Genomic DNA, 23,235 nt, shown 5'->3' on the forward strand with positions numbered 1-23,235 from the left:
TTCACTAAAAGAGTAAAATAAAGCTTAAGACTAAACTTGAAGGATGAATAGAACAGTTGAGTAAACAAGGGGGAAACATTCCAGGCAGAAGAAACTTAACATGGTACGTGGAGCACAGCGGTTTGACAAAACTTTTCTCAGTGTTCAGGTGTGGCAGGCAAAATAGACAAAGACCAGATCATAAAGAGACCCATAGTTCACCTTTTGTAATCGGCCTTTACTTTTTGCATAATGTGGTATAATTAAAGAATTTTGAGCAGGAAAGTGAAATGATCATCTCCATAGTTTAGGAACATAACTGGCAGCAGTAAGGAAGTGGGGCAGTTAGGCAAGTGTGGATGAAGATAAATGAAAATCACAGCAAAAGTCCAGGTAAGAAAACCATAGGAGCCTACACTAAGACAAAGGCATTGGTAATTTTAAAAAGCGGGGACAGCAACTAATTAACAGAACTGACTGGAACTGCTAATATAGAAAAAGGGAGTCTAAGATGGTTTCCAATTTTTCACTTAAATGGGTAGTGGTACCATCAACTTAAGATAATATAGTTATCCAGTTATTAGCCAGATAATTAAGTTTGGAGTTATAAACAGAGTTTGCTTTTGGTCATAACACTAACATTAAAGGTTAAATGGGTGAATAAATGAATACACAATTTAATGAATATATTGATCTCAGAACGAACAATACTTATTTATAGGAAAATTAACCTTTCTATTCTCTTTCCTTAGTAAATCAAGATATACTCTACAGATAACAGACAAATGTCTTTTTAAATCAAAAGAGCCCAAGTTTTGACTTGATATTTTTTAACTAAAGGAAACAGGAGTAAACTCGGAGACTATATATGCATACTGATACTATACATGTATGCTGAGGTCTACATTTAGTTTGAAACTCAAAAATAGATCTATAAAAGAAATACAACAACAGGAACAAGAAAAAAGGATGCATATTAAGAATTCATCAGAAAAATGTAATATGATATTTATACAAATATCAATTGTAGCTAACATGTATTGAGTAAATTTACTACATAGTAGGTAATCTGCTAATTGTTTACATTCACTTTCACAAGGTCAAACATCTGGTTAAGTGGTACCACTAGGAAAGCACTTTTTGATAGTCTAGCTAAACCCCTTATTAGGCAGGATAACAACTTAGCTAGGGTATACCCTTTAAAAACTAAAGAAAGGGAAAAAATAAAAAATGGAATTATCTCGAATAATGAAACAGTAAAATCAAATACCAATGATTTTCAAGATTTATAAAAATCTTTACAGAAGGCCTTTCAAAACCCATATCACTCCCTGATCCTGCTCCTAACAAGATATATACAGAGAGAGAGATCTATTACAACTGGGAATGCATTTTTCAAAGGGGAAAAATGTAAAGACAGAGAGAGAAAGAGAGGGAGAAGGAGAGAACAAAGGGGTTAAATTGCTTTTTATTAGTTAATGGCAATTTTATTTGATCCTTAACTTGACGCTAAGTTTTCTTATTTATACTCTTTAAACCACTGTTTCTTAAACTTGTCCGATGAGAAAAATCACCTAAAGCATTTGTTAAAAACTCATATTCCTGACATGAAAATGATAATTCCACGAATCTGTATTCCTAACAAGCTTCCACTAAAATTCTAAATAATTTGGCACATCTGGCAAACTCTGTCTGGGTAGCATCCCAAATCTAATAAATCAGAATTTCTAGAGGAGAGGCAATGAGATTTATATGAAAAAAAGTGGGATTTGTATCAAGAAAATATAACTCCCATTCTAATGTATAAATTTATTTAGAATCATTACTTTTAAGCCATTTTCTAAGTATATATTAATGAATTATTGTTAAATTGACGTTCTTTAATAGAAATAATTATTAAACTATCCCTTACATAAGAGAAAGATTTTTATTAGACTCATGTAAAAATAAATATTTGAAAACCCCATCCAAAATAATATTTTCTTCAGTATGTGGCACAATACACATGGGATCATAAGCAAACAAGAAAACAAACAAGAAAGAAAGAAAAAGAAATGAAGCATTCTCACCACCTTATATGGGCTCATCAAATCTGTTATGGTTGTTCCTGTGGATAAGGGGTAGAGTATGCCCTGAAGAAGGTGAACAAAATCACTGCTCTATATCCAAGAAAGACCCTTGAATCTGGAAGGGGGACCAGGGCTTAAACATGTGGGAAGGAGAACTATACTTCTTATTTTTTTTATACAGCAGGTTCTTATTAGTTATCCATCTTATACATATTAGTGTATATATGGAGAACTATACTTCTGTACCTTGTTTTTTTAGACTCTGGACTTTCAAATGTTTCGTTACTGTGACACGAAGATGGAGTCCAGTAAACAAAAGAAAGATCTCTCTAGTAAACCCCAGCTGATAATGACTGAATTATATCTATATATCTAATGATACAGTTGCATGTTTCTCTGCATTTTCTCTTGTTATTCTTTACCTTTAAACAGACTTTTAAAAGTACATTTCAACTTGGTCTCTGAATATCCATACTCTAGCGGATATTAAGCAAAGGTATATTTCATGGGTCTAAACATTAACAGGAGAGCAACATCCCTCTCCTTGAAGCCATCATTACTTAAGAAGCTGAATTTAGTGAAACCTTCAATCTCAGGAAACAAGATTCAGGGCTGCTAGGATCAGCTGAATCTCCCTTAAGAAAAGTCTCTCTGTATTACCAAACCTGGAGGTTTAACATTAGACTTAGAAAGGGAGTTCATCATCTATAAATCCATAGTGGAGGACAGCATACACACACATACACTAACCAGTTACTCTGAAGTTTGAATCTCTAGTCTAAAAACTGGTTCTGTTACCTAAACCAAATAAGGTTAGAGGAAGAAGGAGGAAGAAGAATAAGAAAAGAGAGAGGAGGGAGAGGAGAAGAAGGGGAAAGAAAAGGGAGATGAAAAGGATGAGCAAAAGAGAAGGAGGAGGAGGTAAAGGAGGAAAGGGAGAGAAGAAGGTAGAATTATAATTAGAGTAACATAATTCCTCAGATCTACAATTAAAGTCACAAAGCTCATATAAAAGTTTGCCTTGGAATAATCTTTGAATGAATAATGATTGTTGAAATACTTTAATATTGTTTTCATAGATGTGCAGAAAATTTAAAAGATACTGCATGATTTCTATATATTATATAGTACATTTACATATTATACACAAATTATATATAATAATATATTATAAATAAATTATATATAATATATACCAAAATTTTAGGATCAGAATGAAGATCTAAGAATGTGGCAGTTGTTGGCATTCGAAGTAACTGTGTTTTGCATTAAACCGGTGCAAAACACTTTTTCAAAAAGCATAAATCTCTCTTAATGGTCATGGATATTGCTCTATTCTCTACAATTCCAAAAATTAACTTAGCTTTGCAATATGCATTATTATGCTGGAAGAACAACAAAAAAGGCTAGTAAGCTTTAGATTTTAAACGTGTATAACATAGCAACAACCTAAATTACTCGGTCTTTATTGCCATGACTACTTTTCTTCTTACTTCCACATGGAAAAGGTTCTTGGGATACTTACCTACAAAAAAGCACTGACCACAACAAGGCATGCCCTTTTTCTCACTGTATCAATAGTAATACCCCATTTATTTCATACTACGGGGAAATAAACTGCTCAATATAAATTAGCTGTCCAAATAAATGTAACTTACTCCTTTAGGAAAGAAAACGGTCTTTGGTTGTTAAAGTCATATTTTACTTATTTATCTAACATATATCATTGACAGTCTACCAAGTTCAATACTCTGTATTAGGCACATGAGGAAATACAAAATTGAATCTAACACATAGCTTAGTCTCAATAGTTACTAAATAATGCACATATAAATGAATAATAAAGGTTTAAAAGAAATAACAGCCATAAGAAATACTGAAATAATATGCTGAAAGAGAGACTGTATCTGGGGAGCAAAGCAAGGCAAATCAGGGACAGATTCCACGGAAATCTTATGTGAAATGGAACATAACAATGGGGTGGGATTTAAGACCTAGAGCTGAGAGTAAGGGTACAAGTAAATGTATTTCAGGCCAGAGACTGAACATTTGAAAAGGCAAAGATAAAAAAGTGAAGCATGTATATCAGCTCAGTTTTGCCAAAATAAAAGGTTTAAGTAAAAAGCTGAAAATAAAATCCAAATCATGAAAGACTAGGCTAAAATTTTTAATTTATTCTGTAGTAAGTAAGAAGTAAATGATTGGTTTGAACAGTGAAATAATATGATCAGGAATATAAATCAGGAGGAGGAAGAGGAGGAGACAGAGGATCCAAGATAAAAAGAGAGCAATATGAAGAATTTAAGCAACATGTAAAGAATTTTATAAAGGTGAAAGCTATATTTCAGCAATACTAAGTATAGGACTTGGAAATTTAACTGACTGATACAAAGATCAAAGAGGGGCTGAAGCTGACTCAAGTCCCCACTACTATGAAGACAGTAACCTCTTAATCAAAACAGAGGACTTGGGCTTCTCTGGTGGCGCAGTGGTTGAGAGTCCACCTGCCGATGCAGGGGACACGGGCTCATGCCCCGGTCCGGGAAGATCCCACATGCCGTGGAGCGGCTGGGCCCGTGCGCCATGGCCACTGAGCCTGCGCGTCCGGAGCCTGTGCTCCGCGACTGGAGAGGCCACAACAGTGAGAGGCCCACGTACCGCAAAAAAAAAAAACAAAAAAAAACAACAGAGGACTTAAGAAGATAAATGATATGGGACTGGGATGGCAAATTCAAATGTTACACATTCTGAGGCTGCGGGGCCAGAAAGACATTCACTTGGCCATATCTCACAGGGAGATGAGAATATAAGAATAAAGTTCTGGAAATAAAAATAGAGGAGGAAAGCTATCATAAAACTGAATAAAAATTCCCGAAAAAACATAAGCTTCACAAAAGCAAGGATGCTGTCTGTTTTGTTCACTGTCATATCTCCTGTGCCTACAACAGTGTCTGGCACTCAGTAAACACATATTGAATGTTCACTGAAAGAATGCCATACAACAGATCACAGCAAGAGAGAGAATGAGAGAGGTCAGGAGCCTGATCTTTTTATGTCAAAAGTCAGATATAAAAGTAGAAAGAAAATGCAGATAAGGATAAGAGGAAAGCAGTAGGAGTCACGAGAAAACCAATAAAAGAGAATATTACAGAAGTCATAATAGGTGAGTTTTAAGAGAGCGGGAATGGTGAATTGTGTCATTCTCAATAGATAATTTACTTATACCTACCTTGCGTGGTTGAAAATCATACTTCACACAGTGCTGAAAACCTTTTCCTTTGGACTTCAGTGATGTGACTATCAGGCAATTGCCAACGAAATGAGCAGAGTAACCAACTCCTTTGCTAGTACGAAAACTGCAAAGAAAACTGAGAATAGTGTAATATCCTCTGTGACAAAGAACAATATATCTAAAGATTAGTATTATACAAATAATATAAAACATAATTATAAAAATAGAACTTACATCCCTATAGAGTAGAAGGGGTATTACATGTACCAAATAAAGACTAAAATGTGAAAAGTTTAGAACAACTAAAAGAAGGCATTTAAATTGGGAAAACAGAAGACTATAGAACCTTTTAATATTTCGATTTAAAATATCACAAATACATAAAAACAAATTAATAGCCAACAAAAGCCTACCAAGTAGATTTCATATACCTTCAATGACCACCTGGAATTAACAAATACAGAAATCATGTACACAGTTAACGTTTTCAAAATCAACTGGCTCTTTAATTCTACTATATCTTTGAAAATAGCTTACAACTTTACCAAAAAAAAAAAAGTCACGGCCAATTTTGATAAATAACGTAGGTAATCAAGCAAAGGAATATATTTTCACTCAAAAAAAGAAACAAGATGTGAGTATGAAATATAGTTATTTTCTTCTAGAGGAGCACTCCTCCAGCTGTGAATTCAATCACAATATATATTAAAAAAAAAAAAAAGAACAAAACCTGTAAATGTTTTGACAAATGACAGTATTATTGAAATAAAAATATGATCTCCCAAAATGACCTTTCTTTTTTTTTTTTAAATGTACACAACATATGATCTTGTGTAAATGGTATCATATCTTGTATGGCACAGTGAGCATTTAGAGATGACTTTTTTTTGGGCTGTGTTGGGTCTTCGTTGCTGCGCGCGGGCTTTCTCTAGTTGCAGCGAGCAGGGGCTACTCTTCATTGTGGTGCGCAGGCTTCTCATTGCAGTGGCTTCTCTTGTTGAGGAGCACGGGCTCTAAGCACCTGGGCTTCAGTAGTTGTGGCTCGTGGGCTCTAGAGCACAGGCTCAGTAGTTGCAGCACACAGGCTTAGTTGCTCTGCGGCATATGGGATCTTCCTGGACCAGAGATGGAGCCCGTGTCCCCTGCATTGGCAGGAGGATTCTTAACCACTGTGCCACCAGAGAAGCCCCCAAAATGACCTTTCTGAAGTTCATCCCCATTTATGTTTGGAAGTTCAGATGCTTGTTAAAACTCTCTCTCATTACTATCCATATATAATCTTTTGTAATAGAGTTTACAAGTTATTAATAGCTCACATTTTTCTACACTCACATTTCTGAACAGTCATTGTACAAAAAGCACTTTAAATATTATGCTACCATTAAATCCTATGTGATATGTACCATTATTATCCTCATTTTACAGTTGAAGACACCAAAGCACAGGATAAACAGTAAATGGTAAAGGCAGAACTTAAACTCAGGCAATCTTATTTCAGAGCACTGCAAGTATGAAATGAGGCAATACATGTAAGCACTTATAATGCCTAGTACATATAGTAAGATAACAAACGAAACTTTGATGTTCTTATTACTTGGCATTATTGGTAAACTAAAATCATCACGTTCTGAGTCCTTACAGGTCAACCCATTGTTGGGTTGATGAACCCATTCTGTTACTTATCTATCAAATAATTAATCTTATCTAATTATAACTTCTCACATGGTTACCAAAATCAATATTTTTAAAGCATACCTTAATTATGCTCACAGAACCATGTTAAGTCAAAAAGCAAAGTGAATGAAATCTGGTAGGAGGTTGTTGTTGTTGTTTCGGTTTTTTTTTTTTTTTTTTTTTTACTAAGAACACACAATTGAACTATGCAGACTGAAGATAAGAGGTCTGTAACTCTTGACTCTTAAAATGTAATTGAGGGGAAAAATAGTGAGGCAGGTTGCCTAGAATCAACAGCAAAAAATGAATAAAATAAACTGACATAACTGTATCTTTGTAGTTTTAACATATATTTATTTATTTACTTATTCTATTTAATATGTTGCCTTGACACTTGACACTGTTCCATATTTACAAGATTGAAATGCTTAAGACAAAAGTACTAAAATTAAATATATTACTTACCAATAAAGATAAGGTTTATCCTTATCAACATTAATGTTATTTAATGGATCCATACGAAACCAAGTGTTTAGGGTGAAGCCATTCTGATAAGGCCACTTTGCAATAGGAGGCAATGCAATTGCCTACAAGGTAATGGAAAAAGATACAAAAGTATCAGTTAAAGAAAATGTAATAGTAACTAAGGTCAAGTATGGCTTCCACAGATTAAAAAACAATGAAGGTATAAATATCAAAGAATCATGGACAAATATAAAAATAGAAACTATTATCATATTAAGATAATCTATTAATATTGTTTGTTGACTCTAGAAGCATTATTTTCAAATATTCAATGAATCAAGTTTCATATCTAAGTTACGTAGTATGGTTCAGACTGTATTCCAAGAAGTCCACCTCCAAGTTCACCAATATACAGTCCCTTATACATATGCTCCAGAATTTTCAGTTTTCTATAGTTTATGTTAGGTTTTCAGTAATATTTCACTTGATTAAAGAAAGCTGAATTTTCAAATCCAAAAGCAATAGAGAAGTTAATGGAATAAATACTGGAGAAATATAAGTATTAAGAAATAATATTAATACTAAAGCAAGAGATTTATCATTCAGAAACTGAACCATTAAAGTTTATGACCAAAAATGATTCAAATCCACTCACAAGTAGGAAAGGAATAATATAGTATTCAGTAGGTAATAGTAATAAAAAAAATCTAGACATTCTAAGGAAAAAATGAGAAAGTGGTATATTACTTGACTTGAAGTCAAAAAACATCTGAGTGGATTTACTTATCTTTCTATGAGATATCTAAATTCCTTCACATAAAAGATAAGTACCCTTTATGATTTTTTTAAATTTTATTTATTTTATTTTTGGCTGTGTTGGGTCTTCATTGCTGAGCGCAGGCTTTCTCTAGTTGCGGCGAGTGGGGGCTACTCTTGGTTGTGGTGCGTGGGCTTCTCATTGCAGTGGCTTCTCTTGTTGCAGAGCACGGGCTCTAGGTGTGAGGGCTTCAGTAGTTGTGGTGCAAGGGCTCTAGAGCGCAGGCTCAGTAGTTGTGGCGCACGGGCTTAGTTGTTCCGCGGCATGTGGGATCTTCCCGGACCAGGGCTCGAACCCGTGTCCCCTGCATTGGCAGGCAGATTCTTAACCACCGCGCCACGAGGGAAGCCCCTGTTTATGATTTTATAACTGATCTGTTCCTCCAAACAGATCCTTCGTATTGCTGATAATGACCTTACTCAAATATAACATATAGCTTCCATATAAAAATCCTCTGCATATAAAATAAAGTTTAAATTTCTTCAGGTTATACAAGGCTGTTCACACACACTGTGGCTCCAACAAACCCTTTCAATCTTATTCTCTTCTTGGACCTTACCCCACTTTCCAAAGTATATCTAAACACAGCAGCTGTTCCACCTGTTCTGTTACAGATCCCCTTTTTGTACATGATGCTACTTCTGTGCAAAACACTTCCTCCAACAAGATCCCAATTACCCTCAATACCAGGCTAATACCTCCTTCTCCTGTGAAGCTTTCCTGGACTTCACCCCAGTCTAGTTTCTCTTTTCACTGTTTTTCCATAGCACTTAGCACCTAAATCTACAATAGCTTATTCTAACAAGCTGCTTTTGTGTCTACCAATGAGTTCCCAAAGAGTAAGAAATATAGTTTATACTTCCAGCATTGAGACTTAAGACATAGAAAATAATCAATATGTGATCAATGAAAAATCTCAAAGTGGCAAAGCGCCTGCTGCATAAATAAAAACAAAACAAAAACACACACAAAGAAACACATAAACACACATACCATTTCAAATGAAGACTCAAACCCTAACAATGAATAAAAATTTTCCTATACAATGTCCTTTCAGATTTTAATATTTAAGCAATTAGTCCAGGCACTTTAATTGTCAATACAGCCTTTTTTCGACTTTTTAAAAAGGGAAATATTTTACTTTGTTTTTTTGTTTGCTAGCAAAATGCAATTCTTGCCAAGTTTACTGCTGGTTAATACCTCCATAAGTTTCACTAAACTAGACTTCACTTACTATAGATGCTTCAGAGTACCAAGGTAAACAGGAGAAATATTTATTGAGGACATTGAAAAGTAAAGTGATTCTATAGAATTATAATAATAGCTTAACAAATATATTAATTTGCTCATAATGCCTGTGGAACACAATTGGAACAGGGTCAGATTCATGGTTTCCAACCTCTGGCCACAACCAGCATACCCAAGTGCCCTTTCATACCAGACATGGCAGTCCATGACAGCACTATCATAGCGGCGTTAATAAGCATGCAGAGTGCAGCCCATTCCTTCTCTTTTCCCCCATTACTCCACATGCCCAAGAGATCTCTTACTTCCAACCAGTGGCCCTAGCACTTTCTATATCGTCAGTCTTATCATCTGGTCTACTGAGCCCTACATTGGAACTTATACGCTGCATTAAACTAAGAGATACAGGAAAGAATTTGAGACAAGCTGTTCTTCAAGTTTTCCAGACCTACACTTCCACCATAGTAGGACTGAGAGAGTCCTAAATCACATTCAGTTGCAAACACTAGTGAACCAAAATACAACAGAAAAAAGAAAAAAATCTCACAAAAGAAAAAGCTAATAAGCTTGAGTGATAATGAAATAATAATAGTCTTTGGTCTTGCTACAACTGGTATGAAACACCTGAGAGGCTCTAAGACTGCATTTTTCTCAGTTTCATTGTGGACTTCTAAAAATTTCATAGATAAGGATCTTTATTATGGCCAATCTCTTCAACAAGATAGTTACCTCTACTCAAGGACATTCTCTTAAAATTATTTTTTTTTATTATGTATGTATTTTAAATTTATTATTTTTTTTTTTTACTGAAGTATAGTCTTCAATATATAACAGCTAGAAAAAATGTTTTAGGGACCTGAACTCTCCCATTTCTAGAGGGTATGCCTCAACTTCCTGCTCCTACTTACCGACCAACCAGCTCCTTCTTACAGTGCACATTGTATTCCTAGCCTTTTTCAACTCTTTAACTGATGCATACACTCTCCCTTAAGGCACAAAAGCTAACTTTGTAGAGTACTGCCTTATGTGGAATCCAGGCCCATTTACTCCCCAACCGTTTGTGCCTGATCACCCATTTTCTAGACTCTTTATATTTCCTTCTAATCCCATGGCAATAAGGCATGACCTTTGGACTATCTCTTTGATTTTGGGTTTAAGCTGCCTTCACACATTTCCTCTGTATTTCCTTCTACAATATTTTGGTATCCACAATTGGGTATCCCTCATTGTGTCCAATGAGTCCATAGAACTCTGAAATCTATATCCCTTACTGTCTCCTGGACTAGCTGACTCCAAAATTTATATTCTTATCTGTTGCAATTTGCAAAAACAATGATTTGGGTGTTCATATAGGATGCTTTCAGTTAACTATTTCAGTGAATAGATAAGTGTACTATTTCTTAAATTAAGCAAATTCAAGAAATAACCATAATCATGAAAAGCAAATCTAGATAGTATATCCATAAAGGTCACAGAGCACGTAAAATGCCATCTTACATTTGTCATTCACCTTTACACTGATCACTGTAGAATTCAACTAACTCTCTGTAAGTATTACCAAATTGCTCATATGGAGGCAGCAGGCTCATAGTAAGGCATCTCCACAATATAAAATACAATTCAGAAGACCTAGCATATATGGTTATTTTGGAGGGAAAGTAAGTTGTATCATGATTTTAATCACTCAAAGTCACTGCTATGAGCAGTGGTCCAAACAGTATGTACCCTCTTGTTACTAAGATGCCACTGGTTCATGCTCATCCAGAAGCAGATTATCAAACACACTGTAATGGTAAGGGTTTTAAAATCAGCTCCTATCTGAATTTTTCAGCAGTTCAATAGCAGAAGTAACATGTCTGAAAATTAGCCAATCCGTTGTTAAATGAAACGCAGGCAAATGTTGGTTCAGGTTGTGACTCTACTTTAAGACTCTGAACAATGCTATACCGTAGAGGCTTACTTAGTTTTCTCAACTGATGTAACAACAATAATATCATTTATCTTATATAGCTTGTATGACTCAAATGAAATAATAGTTATAAAAGTTCTAGTTCCTTCCCTGCTTCCTCCTCTGCAAAGAATATACTCTTGATCCAAACTACCCTTTATGGAAACGAGTGATGCAGGAAAAACCAGGAAAGGCGGAAGAGATAGTGTAAGTCCACCAATATCCCCTGAGCAAAAACAATTCAAACATACACTACTACTAACATATAAATAAAATTATCTCTGTGTGTGTGTACGTGTGTGTAAAATGCATTGCATACCAATAGGTAATTGGTGACCGAATGGCTAAAAACAGGATTAACTGCCATCTTACTGAGGCAATTCAGGCAATTTATTAAAACAGAGTTATTAATTCCGTTTTAATTAAACTTTGTTAATTCTATATATAAAACAGCAACTTGCTTATGTTTCAGTCAAAACACTTTGCTCTTCTTCCCCATACCTTAGACTGAAATCTATCAGATGTCAGGTCAACAACAGCTCTGTAAAATGTATTAGAAATACATATGTGTATAACTAGAACTGTTACATATAAAAGAACCCTCATCCCCTTAGGGACAGTGACAGTGTTTTCTCTGCTAAGTACCACAATATACATACATATTATATATGCTCTACACTAACAAACTGATATGTAAAATGATTTGCTTCCACCTTGAAAGTGTTTTGTTTTTTTTTTAACTTTCCTATTTTTGTTTCACAATTGGTAGAAACTAACTTAAAAGATTAGTAACAAAATAGTCAGGAAAAAATATAAAATTAGGATAATGGTTGATGAAATGGGAGATTGAAAGGACATTTAAGTACCTGTAATAACCAAAGAGCAATAAATATTTACATTATGTTTTACAACTTATATAGTGCTTAAATAGTATATTATTTCATTACAGGCTCACAATAACCCTATTCCATTATAAAATGCTAATATTTTACATGAAAGTAAGCTAAGAAGCACTAAGGACTAGTCCTCTACAGTAATGAACTAGAGGATTCAGAAATCAAAACCGGTTCTTCTAGCCAAAAATTACACATACGCTCTACAATGCTACCATGTATATTAAAATGATGAAATCAAGCTTACTGAGAAAGCTAGTTGAAAAGAACAACAAAATGGATAAACTTCCAGCTAGACTGACTGGAAAAAATATAGTAACAAGAATGAAAGAGGAGGCATCACTACATATCCCATAGACATTAAAAGCATAATAGAGGATATGATTAACAACTTTATGCCAATATATTCAACAACTTAGATTAACTGGACAATTACTTGAAAGACACACACTACCAATGCTTACTCAAAACAAATAGAAAATTTCCCTATATCTACTACAGAAATTAAGTTTGTAGTTTATTATTATTATTATTACTTATTTTATTTTTTTTGTGGCCTCTCCCGTTGCGGAGCACAGGCTCCGGACACGCAGGCTCAGTGGCCATGGCCCATGGGCCCAGCCGCTCCATGGCATGTGGGAGCTTTCCGGACCGGGGCACAAACCCGTGTCCCCTGCATCGGCAGGCAGACTCCCAACCACTGAGCCACCAGGGAAGCCCAAGTTTGTAGTTTAAAACCTTCCCACAAACAAAACTCCAGACCCACATGGCTTCAATAGTGAATTCTAGCATACATTCAAGAATAAGTATTATCAATTCTACACAAACTCTTCAATAGAGAGAAACAAATACTTCCCAACTCATTTTATGAGGAATTACCCTAACATCAAAACTGGAGAAAGCTATCACAGGAAAAGAAAAATAGATCGTCAAATCACTCATAGAAATAATTGCAAAGTTTCTTAGCAATATGTTAGCAAATCAAATCCAGTGTTGTATGAAAAGGTTATTACACTGCGATCAAGTAGTTTTTATCCCAGGAATGCAAAGGTGATTTAATACTGAAATATCAGTCACTGTAATTCATCACATTAATAAAGATTAAGAAGAAAAACTATATAATCATTTCAATAAAATCAGAAAAAGCATTTGATAAAATTCAACACTGATATTAACTTACTGATGATGAAAAAAAAACCCAGTAAATAGGAATAGAAAAGAATTTCCTCAGTCTGATAAAGGATATATCTTAAAACCTAACGCTAATAGTATACTTAATGGTGAAATACTTAATGCTCTCCCCAAGACTGAGAATAAGTCAAGACTGTTACGATTACTAATTGAAGGTCCTACCCAGTGCAATAAGGTACAAAATGAAATAAAAAGGCATCTACTAAAAAAACTGCTAGGACAAGTAAGTGAGTTTAGCAAGGTCTCAGGATATAAGGTCAATATACCAAAAAATTTGCATTTTTATATACTAGCATAAAGCAATATGGAATATTTGTGAATTAATTTAACAAAAGATGTTTAAGACTGGCATGCTGAAAACTGCAAAACACTGAAACATCAAAGAAAATGAAATAAAAGGAGAGATATATTGTGTCCCATGAATTGGAGTACTCAGAACTAGATCCACACAAACACGGCCAGATAGTTTTCAAGAAAGGTGCCAACACAATCCAATGTGAAAAGAACTGTCTCTTCAACAAATGGCTTTGAAACAATTTGATAGTCATATGTTAAACAAACAAAACTTAACCTCCAACCTTCCCTCACATCATATTTTTAAAATTTATACAAAAGGATCACAGACCTAAACATAAGAGGTAAAAAACCACAACTTTCAGTAGAATGCATAAGAGAAAAAAATCCTGTGACCTTGGTTTACACCGATTTCTTAGATTACAAAATTATGTGTCATAAAAGAAAGAAAATTTTAATTGAACTCCATCAAAATTAAAATCTTTTGTACTTCAAGAAATATTGTTAAGAAAATAAGAAGACAAGCATCAGACTGGGAGAAATGTTTGACAAACACATTTCCAAATTAACTTACACCCCAAATATATAATGAACTCTTAAGATAACAAGACAAATAATCACATTTTTTTAAGTGAACAGAAGATTTGAACACAAACATCACAAAAGGTTTAAGAATGGCTAATAAACACATGAAAAATGTTCAACATCAGTCATAAGGGCAACACAAAATTAAAACTACAATGAGGTGCCATTACATAACCATTTACATGCTTCAAATTAAAAAGACACAATGTCCAGGATGCAGATCAACTGGGATTTTCATACACTGCTGATGGGGATGCAAAATTTTCCACTACAGAAAAAGCAATTTGCATGTTTATCATGAAATGAAATACATACTTAACATAAAAACTAGCAACCTCACTCTTTCGTATTTACTCAAGAGATAAAAATACATACCTGCAGAAGACCTTTATTCAAGACCTAGCAGTTTTATTTACAATAACCAAAAACTGAAAACCCGAAAGTCCATCAACTAGTGAATGGATAAACTGCGGTATATCCATAAAATGTAATACTACTCAGAATAAAAAGGAATAGAATTACTGATAAAGTACAACATGGATAATCTCAAAAGCATTATGGTAAGTAAAAGAAGTCTGGCGGAAAAGACTACATACTATATGATTTTATTTATATGAAACTCTAGAAAAGATAGAATTATACAAACACAAAATAAATCAAAGGTTGCAAGGGACAGCCTAGGGAGAGGGAACAGACTTCAAAGAGACACAAGGGAATTTTGGTGGGTGACAGAATTGTTCTAAATCATGACTGTCGTGGTGGTTACAGGACTATTCAAAACTCAACAAACTGTACTTTTTAAATTGGGGAATTTTACTGTATGTAAATTATACCTTCACAGAGTTGACTTAAAAGAAATAAAAACAAACATATGTATTTAAAACTTACCGCAGCACTACAACCGGGGAAATTGAAAAAAGTATCAGGACCATGTCTTTGTGGCATCTGATTAAGAACTGATAATAATTTTACTGCATGTCTTGGCTAAGGAAACAAGAAAAAGAAATGTCACTGTACAAATTTAACAAAAATACCTAATATATCACCTTAACCACCAGAATGTTTTCTAACTTGAAAGAAAATTAATTTTAAATCATTTAATAGACTCTTTAAGAGGAACAATTTCCGTTACAAATTCAAGTTTATAGCTCTCTAGAGACGAACTGTTGAACATTAAGTATTAATGCACTGATATTGAATACTTTTCCCTCTGACCACGGCTTACCCAGATTCCACTTTCTCCTCGAAGCATGCTGAACAAAAGCTTCAACTCCTTGACAGTGATGCTGTAGCTGGCAAGAACCCCCAACATATCAACTAGAAGATCTTCAAAGGAAAATAAAGTTATTCTGAACTCTAGTCATGAGCTGCCATCTGTCAAGGTAAATATACTTTTTGAAAGAGCAAAAGTTAGCTTGTCATTTCTACATATATATGGATATGTATTATAGCTAAATGTCCTCATGAATAGCCGTTCTAATTAAAAATTTTTAACTCATCAGATAAGCAAAAAATTATATTTGAATTTTAGGATTTTCTTCCCATCAGAATTACCATTTCAATTAAGTTCTCTTTGAAAAATTATATAAAATGGATTTTATAAATTCTCAGAATGCACACACATACGGGCACACACACACACGAATCTGCTATATGCTGGGAAAAGTAGGCAAAAAAATGCAACGGTACAATGATTTAACATTGTAAATTTGTTATTTTCAAATGAAAAAGTGATGGTTAACCACATTTTCTTTTAGAATTATCTACTCTTAATAAAGTACATTCTTGAAATAGTCCTTGGCCCATTAACAACAATTTGGGGCATTCACTCCTTGCCTGGCATTATTCCAAGTGGTTTACATGCGTTAACTTCACAAATCCTCCTAACAAGCCTATGAGGTAAGTATTATTATTATCCCCTTCTAAAAATGAGGAAAGTGAAGCATAGATAACTTAATCACACTGCCCAAGAACGCACTCTACTAAGTGGTAGTCAAAATTCAAACCTAGGCAGTATGGCTCCAGAGCCCTCACTCTCACTTACTAGTCTCTAAATAGAAGTACCATTTGAACATCTGACTAGTGATATCCATTATGATAATGTGTTTATGTTCATATAAGAGACACACCAGCTCACCAGATAATAAGAAAAAATTATACATTTAATCTCTTGTTTCTGATTACTTTCTCATCTCTAGACATTGTAATAGTACCTCTATCAATCATTTTTTGCAAGAAATTAAACATCTAAATACTTATACTTCATTTTCTCAATTTCTAAAGCACGTCCTAAGAATTAAAGATACTACGCAAGTTATTACAATAAATACACATATACATTATAAACAATTTATCATCAATTAATAAAATAGGTGAGGTTAGGATAAGTTGAAATAATTATTGACATGTACTATACATTATCCAATATCATAGATTAGTTAGTTGAACTTTGAGACTTTAAAAATATTTATTATGTATTTCAAATTAGAAATTTAATATGGTTATTTTCATCAATAAAGAACTGACTTATTCTTACTTAACACCATTATAAGTAAGCAATCTCTACGATAAACCTGTGACTGTGGATATGCCATTTTAAAGAGATATCTTTTAATGAAAGACCATTCATCATTCAAGTAATAAAAATGTTCATAGTTACTACATATTAGTCAGAATATCTGTTTCTAAGAAAAAAATTCTAGATGAAAACCAAGCACTTTAAAATCCTAAGTTAATATAAAGCATTTTTAAGCAATTAGCTGCAATGACAAAACCTTCATAGAAGATTTCTTAAAGGTATGCCTACAAATACTATTTTAAAAGAATTCTATTTCCAAAATTTTATCTCATCTCCTATGTATGTCACAAAAAGTGACCTATTACATCTGTATTTAATTACATAATTATTAAGATTTCTTACTTATTATACAGATGAGATAGCCAAGCACCTCAGTTTTTAATTTTATTATAAAATTTTAAAAGGTCTATAAAAAAGGTCTTTTCTGTACCAGATTTTTAAAGGAGAAAAAATACTAAGACTATGAAATTCTCTTATCAATTTACTATAGATGTTTAACCACCTTCTAATATGATATCTTCATATTATTAAATGAAAAGAACTTCTTTGAACTTAGCATGCTACAAAACACTCAGAGTGAAAACTTAGTAGTGTTTTGGTGGTTACTGGTGCTTCATTAGTATGTCATCTAAATTTTAATTTCTCTACGGAAAAGTAAGGTAGAGGTATTTTTCTAGCACTTATTCATCACTTAAATAACAAAAAGTGAAAAATTTGTGTTATCCACATTATCATTAATGAGAATAAAGGATAAGGGAATTAAGCTTTGTATAACAGAAAATGTGAAAAGCTCTGTGGTACTATCATGCTTACTATCAGCTTACTTCTCAGTGCTCATGAATTATGTACAGTAAGCTAGTATGTTCGTAATTGTGGCTCATTTTCTAAAGTGCATTCTATAAAGTGCACTTTATTTACCAAAAAAAAAAAGAAAGAAAGAAAAGAAAAAGAATTTTAAGGGCTTAAATCCAGATATGAGGATTCAAAGATCACATGATGTTCTATACAACATGTGTACATGTAAGTTTATACATATAAATTCCTGTTAATGCTAAAATTTGCAGATGGTACCATATTTTCATCAAAAAGATGTTTTAATTTTGATTCTCATTTTTCATGAAGTTAACCATTAGTAACCAATATAGAGAATACTACATCATTCTAAATAGAGATAGATGCCACCTCAAAAGCAATTAGAAATGATTTTAATATACTCTATAAGAAAAACAAAAATTTCAAAATATTGCTTAAATTTAAAAAGCACTGATCTTTATTCTTCATTCTATTTTTTCTTGTTTAATGTTTTGTTCTACTGATATTAAAATTAATTATGCATAGATCAAAATATTATAGAGGATTTTCTGGTGTTGAACTATTTTTAAGGATCAGATATTGATCATATATTGTGAGGAATTATACTAGCACTTTTAGAATTATGAAACCTTTTCATGTCAGAAGAAAGTTATACGGAAGATTCATGGCTTAAGAGAATCAACATTTCAAATTCCTTATTTTCTGGGAATAACTGCTGCTCTGGGACCATCTTTCAAAACACTTCTACTGAAGTGCATCTAACTACAGAGGAGAATGGACTTGCAGGTGGGTAAAGGATTGACAGTGAAGAATTACAGATATGAAAATTATTATTTGAAATAACACATAACACCAAATTATTATTTTTATCTTGAAATTTCATGCAAATAGTATGTTCTAATTAACAATATATCTGCATTTATTTTAACACAAAAGTTCCTCCAAAAAAGTATCAAAGTAAAATCGACACTTCCAAAAACTACAGCCTGCTTGTCCGAAGGCTTTTAGCACCTCCTGTCATAGTACCATATATGTCAGATTGGAGAACATGGAGTTCACAGAACTTTTAATAAAGTGCTAATTTTATAGAAATATAATATGTATTGTGATATTTTAATTATATAAAGGTTTATTAATTAAGTTCTACAAAGAAATGTACTGTTTATTTTTCTGATAGATTTCATAGCACTCATTCCACATTACTGAGATTTTCTAAAACCTGGAAAACCAAAATAGTAATTATTTTTGTCTAATACAGAAGTCATCTTTCATTCTTCAGGTTTCCCCTTAACATAAAAGGCAAATTTCCCATACATTTCTACTTATCTATTTTAAAACAAGGTAGCTTCAACAAAACTATATAACCTATAGAATATAAAGAGAAGTATATGAATCTTTATAAACATTTAAATTATACTTTCCTGTCAGATAATCCCATACCTGCTATCATGTCATCTACAGCACTCATTTTCAGCAATACTTGCTCAATTAGCCCAACTTCTGTACTAGTCTGTAAATTCCGAACACTTTTTCGTAGGATGGCTGTAAACATGCTCCATATTTCTGCTTGACATGTGACATCACAGTGTTCCAAAAGCTCTGTCATGCATGTTATACTCTCAGCATCCTGGATAATAAAGTTCATCTCCAAGTCAAACTCTCCACCAACCAGCTAAAAATAAACAGAAAAAAAATCACCAATGATAATGTGAGAGGTTACACATATAACAGCAAAGCTAGCAAGAAAGTATTAGCTACTTTAAAAAATTTCAAGTCTTCTAGCCTGAAATTAATTTTGATGAAAATTTCACTACAGATAAGCGAAAGGTGCTGTAAAAATTAAAACTAGCAAAGAGAAGTCTAATTTTTTTTTTTCAATTTGAAAAGGTGATTTCAAATCTAGAAAAATAGAGTAAAATAGAGCAAATGACTAAGAGGTGGGATTCTGGGCAAATTCCCTTAAAAAGATTTTGGCTTTGAAAAGTGAAAATTACTAGAAGATGCAGAGATCACTAAGGATAAATTTTAAGACATGAAAATTCATTTTCTTTTATATTACTAGACTGACAAATAAAATAGATGTAAATGAAAAAGAATAGGTGGGTCTAATCTCCATGTATAAAATATGAAGAAACATGAAACTAGATTAGCAAACTTACAGTAAATGTTGAAATAACAGAATTAATGTTAAAAATGTTTACACGAGAAATACCTAATATCTAGTAGTATTTTTTTAAAAAAAACATGTGAACTGGGAAAGAAAGCTGATTTAATGGCAGCATATTTGACTTGTGGCGTTATGCCAAGTGAGTCAAAAGTAGTAGTCCTCCTCCCAAATGCTACTTTACTACAGCAATAGACAAATACACATGTAATAAAAGATACAATGATACTCCTATTCTCTATTGATCAAATCTCACATTAATTAGTTTATTCAGTAATAAGTACCATTCTTAAGGAAGAACATTAACAAACTGGTTATCTTTTTGATCTAGAGAATGGAAAATTTAGGCAGAAAATAATAGCCATATATAAAATGTGTGACAAATGTGAAGTCATTCATTCATTTATTCATTCAACAAATATTTTATTTATTAAAGACTAGAACTTACTGTTCTAAGAACTAGAAGTATATCTGTGGACAAGAAAAAGTCCATGCACTAACAGTGCTAAATTCTAGAAATAAAGATCTCTATATGTATTTACGTATGTTCTACTTTATTCCAAAAAAGGTTGCATTTGGCTTATAAATTACATAAAGTATAAAAGAAGACATAAATTAGGTTCAGACAGGGGCTAGAGATTAGATTCAAGAAGTCAAATTAATTTTCCATCAATGAAACGTGTTCATTAATATGGATGGATGAGCACACTGTATAATATAAATTTGAAAATAATGGTAATAATAATACCACCACCTAACCTCACATACCATTTAGTATTATTCTAAGTGCTTTACATATAGTAAATAACTTAATTCTCACAGCAACTAATGACAAAGAAGTGAATATTTTAAAAGTTCTAGAATTCAAGAAGTTAAAAACAAAATATTCTCAAATTGTAAAATATTATACTCTGTATATATATTTTCTCTGTAACAGTTTCAAAATTCAACTTTATAAGAAACTAGCCCTTATGCTAACTTCCAACCTTTTACTGACCTAGATATTCTCTCTGGTTAAAGGTTGGGTTTACTTCTATGTGTGAAACGACTTCAACTCCTCCTACTATTTCTGGTTTATTAACAAAAATAGCTATGGGAATGGTTAAGAGATTGGCTCTAATTCAGACTTCCTGGGATTCTGATTTTAGCTGCACCACTCACTTTAATGACGCTACTTCTCTAAGCCTGTCACTTCATCTACAATATGGGAATAAAAGTTCCTACCTAAAAGGGTTGTTGTAAAGATTAAATAAATAAAGTAATTGGGTTATAAGCATGGGTTATAAGCACTTAGTAACAAAGTCAGGCATATAGTTAGCATTCAGTTAAGGAGTTAACGTTAGCTATTACCAGTTCTCTTACCCCAACTTTGGGCTAAAAATTGTAGTCATCTGATCACATACTTATAAAGTACCATGAAACAGCCAGTGTAAACCTTATGTTTCCAGGAAAAGCTAAATTATTGTAGATCGTGTACTCTTAGATATTACTTGTAGCTTTAGCAAAACCAACTCAAGCATCATTTTCACCGTGCCATGGTCTCACCAAGAACTGCTTACTTTTTCATATTCATATATCCAATTGACTTGGGTCACTACCATGAAACTTGTAAACCCATGATTAGTAACTTAGAAGAGGTTCTCCAGAAGTGAACCACAGAGAAATAAATAGATTTGAAAAACAATGACAACTTACTGCCTGAACTAAAAGAAGTAGATACCAAAGTTTAAGTCTATAAGACTCAGAATAAATCTCTGTAAGAATCAGTATACACTTAAATGGAAGAACACTGAAGAATTTTTTAGACTAATCTCCTTAATGAGTTGTAAATGCTTAAGTAGAATCTGGTCTACCCAAGAACCATTATCAAATGAGTAAATAACAGAAATGGGCTCAGTGGTAACAAAAAATAGTCTGCTTTTAAAGGAATTAACAATTATAATGTGTAATTCTAACAATCAAGCTATTTTGTGAAGCCTAAGGCTCTATCTTTCACAGTTAAAAAAACAATGCCCCTTTCTATACATCATTTAATTACAAAAGAGCACAGTTATGGCTCCCTGATTTCACTGCCAGAAGCTGTAAAAACATTTATTATAAACGTTAGAACAGAGTGGACCTATGTTTTTGGATGGTCTTTCTAACTCCTATTATAATTTTTAATACATTAGTATTAAGGAGGCTAACTGCTTGCAGAAATATCATTCCAAGATTAGGGAAATATTTATTCCTCACTTGTAATGAACAGTTCAATATTTATCAACTAAAGCATACAAGAAAAACTAGAAACAGTCAGTCTTTATTATTTAAACAATTCCCTAACAACTCTATGAGGAAAAGGCATAGTTGTCTTCAGAGAGGGAAACTGAAGATAAATGAGGTTAGGCAACATAACCAAAGTCACACATGAGTAAGCAGCAGATCCAGGATTCTAATCTAGACTATAAAATGTACCGAAACGACTTGCTATGAAGTCAAGAGTGTAAACTTAAAAAATAGAGATGAGACGTGTCATAGTAGCTCTATTAAGAAATTAGTGCTTTGAGAACAGTGTATGGGTAAAATGAGGGAAGACAAAATGATTTCCGTGGGTAAGAAATGAAACATCAAGAGGTAGTAAATCACAATAAAGGAAAACAACCAGTTTATTTAAAGTTATTTAAATAAATTATTTCAGTAAGAATGTCTAAGACTTTGAAGGCTCAATTACAGGAAAATTAGCAATAAACACTAAAAAAGGAAACTCACAGGAAAACATTTTAAAAAGTAAAAAAATTGACATGACAGGCTAGAAAGCTAAACCAAAAAAAAAAAAAAACCTAAAATCACTGTTACCATAGTACAAATGAGATTTATAAATGAATTGAGACTTCCTGTAAATCTGAATGTGTCAATATGACACTCTTATTTGCACAGTTAAGGGTTTTCTTTTCCTCCAGGCCTTCTCCTTAAAATTCTAAAAGGTATTGGCATTCAAGAAAAGCGGTCCACAATGGCCCTTCCTACTCAAGAATCTGTCAAAAGTGAATAAAATAAATATAGGTGAGCCTTTTTAATGAACTAAGTTTTATTTACATAAAAGCATAAAAATTACTGTATAAAAATTTAGAATATCAAATGCTGGCCTGGAAATGTATTATCTTCTGAAAGTACTAAGGTTTATAATTACTAGCAATTTAAGTATCTTTTATTTTTTAAGTACAGAGTTTTAAATATCTTTATTTTGAAATCTTAGATTATTAGTTAGGATCATATGGAATAATTCAGTGTACATTAGACTAAATCAAA

At 32.9% G+C, this 23,235-nt stretch overlaps 1 protein-coding gene across 5 annotated transcripts in view; it reads right to left on the bottom strand.

The window, feature by feature from the left end:
* NBEA (neurobeachin) overlaps positions 1–23,235 on the bottom strand; it is a 629,334-nt gene that overhangs the window by 556,675 nt on the left and 49,424 nt on the right. For all 5 annotated transcript variants that reach the window (XM_049701354.1, XM_033410053.2, XM_049701353.1 and 2 more), the window contains exons 2-6: positions 19,224–19,455; positions 15,618–15,718; positions 15,281–15,376; positions 7,420–7,541; positions 5,278–5,404 (exon numbers count right to left, since the gene is read on the bottom strand). In XM_049701354.1, coding sequence (XP_049557311.1) covers positions 5,278–5,404; positions 7,420–7,541; positions 15,281–15,376; positions 15,618–15,718; positions 19,224–19,455 — 678 coding nt within the window. The remainder of the gene's footprint in view (positions 1–5,277; positions 5,405–7,419; positions 7,542–15,280; positions 15,377–15,617; positions 15,719–19,223; positions 19,456–23,235) is intronic.

The sequence above is a fragment of the Orcinus orca genome, chromosome 18, assembly GCF_937001465.1.
Source record: "Orcinus orca chromosome 18, mOrcOrc1.1, whole genome shotgun sequence".
Taxonomy (NCBI): domain Eukaryota; kingdom Metazoa; phylum Chordata; class Mammalia; order Artiodactyla; family Delphinidae; genus Orcinus; species Orcinus orca.